Raw genomic sequence first — 3,300 nt, 5'->3', positions numbered from 1 at the left:
ACACAGACACACACAGACACACACACACACAGACACACACACACACACACACACAGATACACACACACACACACACTCAGCTCAGTCTGCAGCGCTGCATTGATCAGGATCAGGTGTGATGTGGATACTTACGTGACAGACAGCTGCAGCGGTGTTATATCTATGGCCGGCGGGTCTTTATATCGCAGCTCTTCATAAAGATCATTTAATGTGACCACTTTCATTTTCTCATCAGGCTCTGAAAATACAGTACACTCACTTTATGACAACAACACACAACTGTGTCTTTAATATAGTAACATTATACAATGTAAAATCATATCATACAATGTTTTATATATAGCACTTGCATTTCATTGCTCTTTTGTTGATTTTGATTGCTTCCTCATTTGTAAGTTGCTTTGGATAAAAGCATCTGCTAAATGACTAAATGTAATGTAATGTAAATGTTTTACAGTAACTATCATGTAGAAGTACACAACATGACTCTGGACATTTAACATACTAAACATATTTAAAACCTTTTACCTCTTTTTTTAATATATTTACATTATTCTGAACGTCTATATTCTGCTCACCAAGGCTGGATTTATTTGATCAGAATTGTGATTAATTGTGAAATATCATTACAGTTTAAAAGAGCTGTTTTCTATTTAAATATATTGTAAAATGTAATTTATTTCTGTGATCAAAGCTGAATTTTCAGCATCATTACTCCAGTCTTCAGTGTCACATGATCCTTCAGAAATCATCTTAATCGATCATTAAGAAACATTTCTGATTATTGTCAATGTTCAAAACAGTTGTGCTGCTTGATATTTTTGTGAAAAACCATGATACAATTAGGATTCTTTGATAAATAAAACATTCCAAATGTTTTACTATCACTTTTGATCAATTTAATCCATCCTTGATGAATAAAAGTATTACATTTAAAATTATCTTTAATACATTATCTTTTGAATTATTGTGGAAGTAAGCTTAATTTGCCCGAATGCTATAATTTACACAAAATTTACATGTCAATACTGATTTCCAGTATTTTATCAGTATGGTGAAAATGTTGTATATATAATATAAACATATATCATTTATATAATATAAATATTAAATGATAAACAAACAAATAAACAAGCAATTAGGCAAAAAAAAATAAAATGTAAATATTCTGTGTATATAAAGATAGTAATGAAAATAAATTTTAAAGAAATAAAATATTTAAATATGAATATAATAAATATAAATATGACATAATAAACAAAGAAATAAATAAGCAATTAAGCAAAAAAACATGTTTAACTGCCTTTAATTTATGCTGATTTACATTAAAATATGTCTCTATAGTGGTGGACATAAACTAAAACAAAAACATTTTATTTAAATGTCAAATAATATTATCACAATGCAAAAAGTCTTAAAAGTAGGCTGAAATATCTTTATGGAAAGTATGATTTTCCTCTTTTGATTTGGGGTGAAATGTGACCTAGAAACATTTTTATCCCATGCATACATAATCAAACTGACCTTCTCCGTTTGCTTTCTCACCATTACACTCAGGAGGAACAAGAGTCATACACCTGCGATGACAGTTGTACTTACAGTCTGAAGAGAAACACAGAGAAAGCAAGACGTTATTGCTCTTTCACAGCTCAGAAGACTTAAAGGAGAAGTAAGCGGTTTCTGAGAAACACTGTTGAAAGTGCACCAAAACACAGTTCCAGCCAATCACCAGTAAGGGGCGTTTCCACTCATGATGGGGGAGGGGCCTGTTGCATAGCATGTTCATTAGTTTGGGGGCGGAGCTCTCAAGATAGGGGCGTGTTTGTTTTGGTAATTTCAAATATCAACAGTTTCTCAGAAGTCGCGTACTGCACCTTTAAAGGAATAGTTCACCCAAAAATGAAAATTCTGTCATTAATTTCTCACCCTCATGTCGTTCCAAACCCATAAGACCTTCATTCATCTTTGGAGCACAAATTAAGATACTTTTGATGGAATCTGAGAGCTCTCTGACCCTCCCATAGACAGCAACACAACTGAAATGTTCCCAAGCCCAGAAACGTAGCAAGGACATCGGTAAAACAGTCCATGTGACATCAGTGGTTCAACTGTAATTTTACGAAGCTATGAGAATACACTTTGTGCGCAAAGAAAACAAAAATAATGACTTCCTTGCTACGTTTCTGGACCTGGGAACATGTCACGGGGGTATTCCAGAAAGCAGGTTATGTGACATACCCAGGTTTGTTTAAGGGTAAGTAAGCGGATAAACTCAGCTTTCGGTTCCAAAAACGGAGGTAACGTTCAGTGTATGTAAGCAGCCATAGCAACTTATTCTCTGAACACAACCTGCTCCGGAGTAGGTTATGTTTCAGGGTTAAGGTCTTTGCACACTGAGTCCGAAATTTTCGTATGCGATTTTTCATATTTGTCATCCTTTCCAATCAAAATGCTTGCTACAGATGCGAAAACGCAGAAAATCGAACCTAGTCCGAATTTTTTTTTGATGGACGAAAGTTTTGGAGGCAGTGTGTAAACGTGATTGACAAAATGTGAGGTCGTATTTATTTTTTAACGTGCAAAAATTTCGGACAAGAATTTCGGAAGTGTGCAAAGACCTTTAGTTTACTTCATATACTTACACATATACTTATATATATATATATAGTTGTATGATGTGTTAATTATAAGCGCTATTACATTTACTATATAAATTATATTATTCTAATATGTTATATTTATTCTATTGTCATATATAATAGTTATCAATATATATTAATTATAAAACATTATTATAACAAGGTAATGTTTATTTTATTTTATTCTAATATACTTATTATATTTTATTGTCATGGATCTGCATTTTCTATAATATATTTCTATAATAAAATGCATATGTGATATTTCTTATTATATAATTAGCATCAAACAAGCAATATAGTTCTTATTCTCAGTGATTAAAAGAATAAACGAAAAAAAATATGACAAATGATTGCACAACCATCAATTAGGTGGCGATATACACTAAGCATGTAAATGACCATTGAACAGAAGAAGAAGAAAGAAACAGCATGGCGCGCTTTTTCTTAGCGTCCGTTTCCATAGTGACTCGTCGATTCGTTGCTCTGTTGAGAATGTCTTGAGTGTTAACTAGGGCTGTCAAAAAAAATTCGAATTTCGAATATTCGTCAAATTTAAAATCAAAATCCACATTCCAATGCAAAAACGTTGCATTCGAATTTTAGGTGTGCGTCAGGCAGCCTTATCAGCGGCACACGAGATCTGATGACGATGTAGGTG

General features: G+C 32.8%; 1 protein-coding gene across 1 annotated transcript in view; it reads right to left on the bottom strand.

The window, feature by feature from the left end:
• The window catches only part of LOC107696724 (serine/threonine-protein kinase D3-like), a 20,917-nt gene that overhangs the window by 12,407 nt on the left and 5,210 nt on the right, over positions 1–3,300 (bottom strand). The window contains exons 4-5 of the mRNA XM_016497203.1: positions 1,525–1,602; positions 133–238 (exon numbers count right to left, since the gene is read on the bottom strand). Coding sequence (XP_016352689.1) covers positions 133–238; positions 1,525–1,602 — 184 coding nt within the window. The remainder of the gene's footprint in view (positions 1–132; positions 239–1,524; positions 1,603–3,300) is intronic.

The sequence above is a fragment of the Sinocyclocheilus anshuiensis genome, unplaced genomic scaffold, assembly GCF_001515605.1.
Source record: "Sinocyclocheilus anshuiensis isolate Anshui unplaced genomic scaffold, SAMN03320099.WGS_v1.1 scaffold1091, whole genome shotgun sequence".
NCBI classification, from domain to species: Eukaryota; Metazoa; Chordata; class Actinopteri; order Cypriniformes; family Cyprinidae; genus Sinocyclocheilus; species Sinocyclocheilus anshuiensis.
This window is presented reverse-complemented; position numbering and strand designations above follow the sequence as displayed.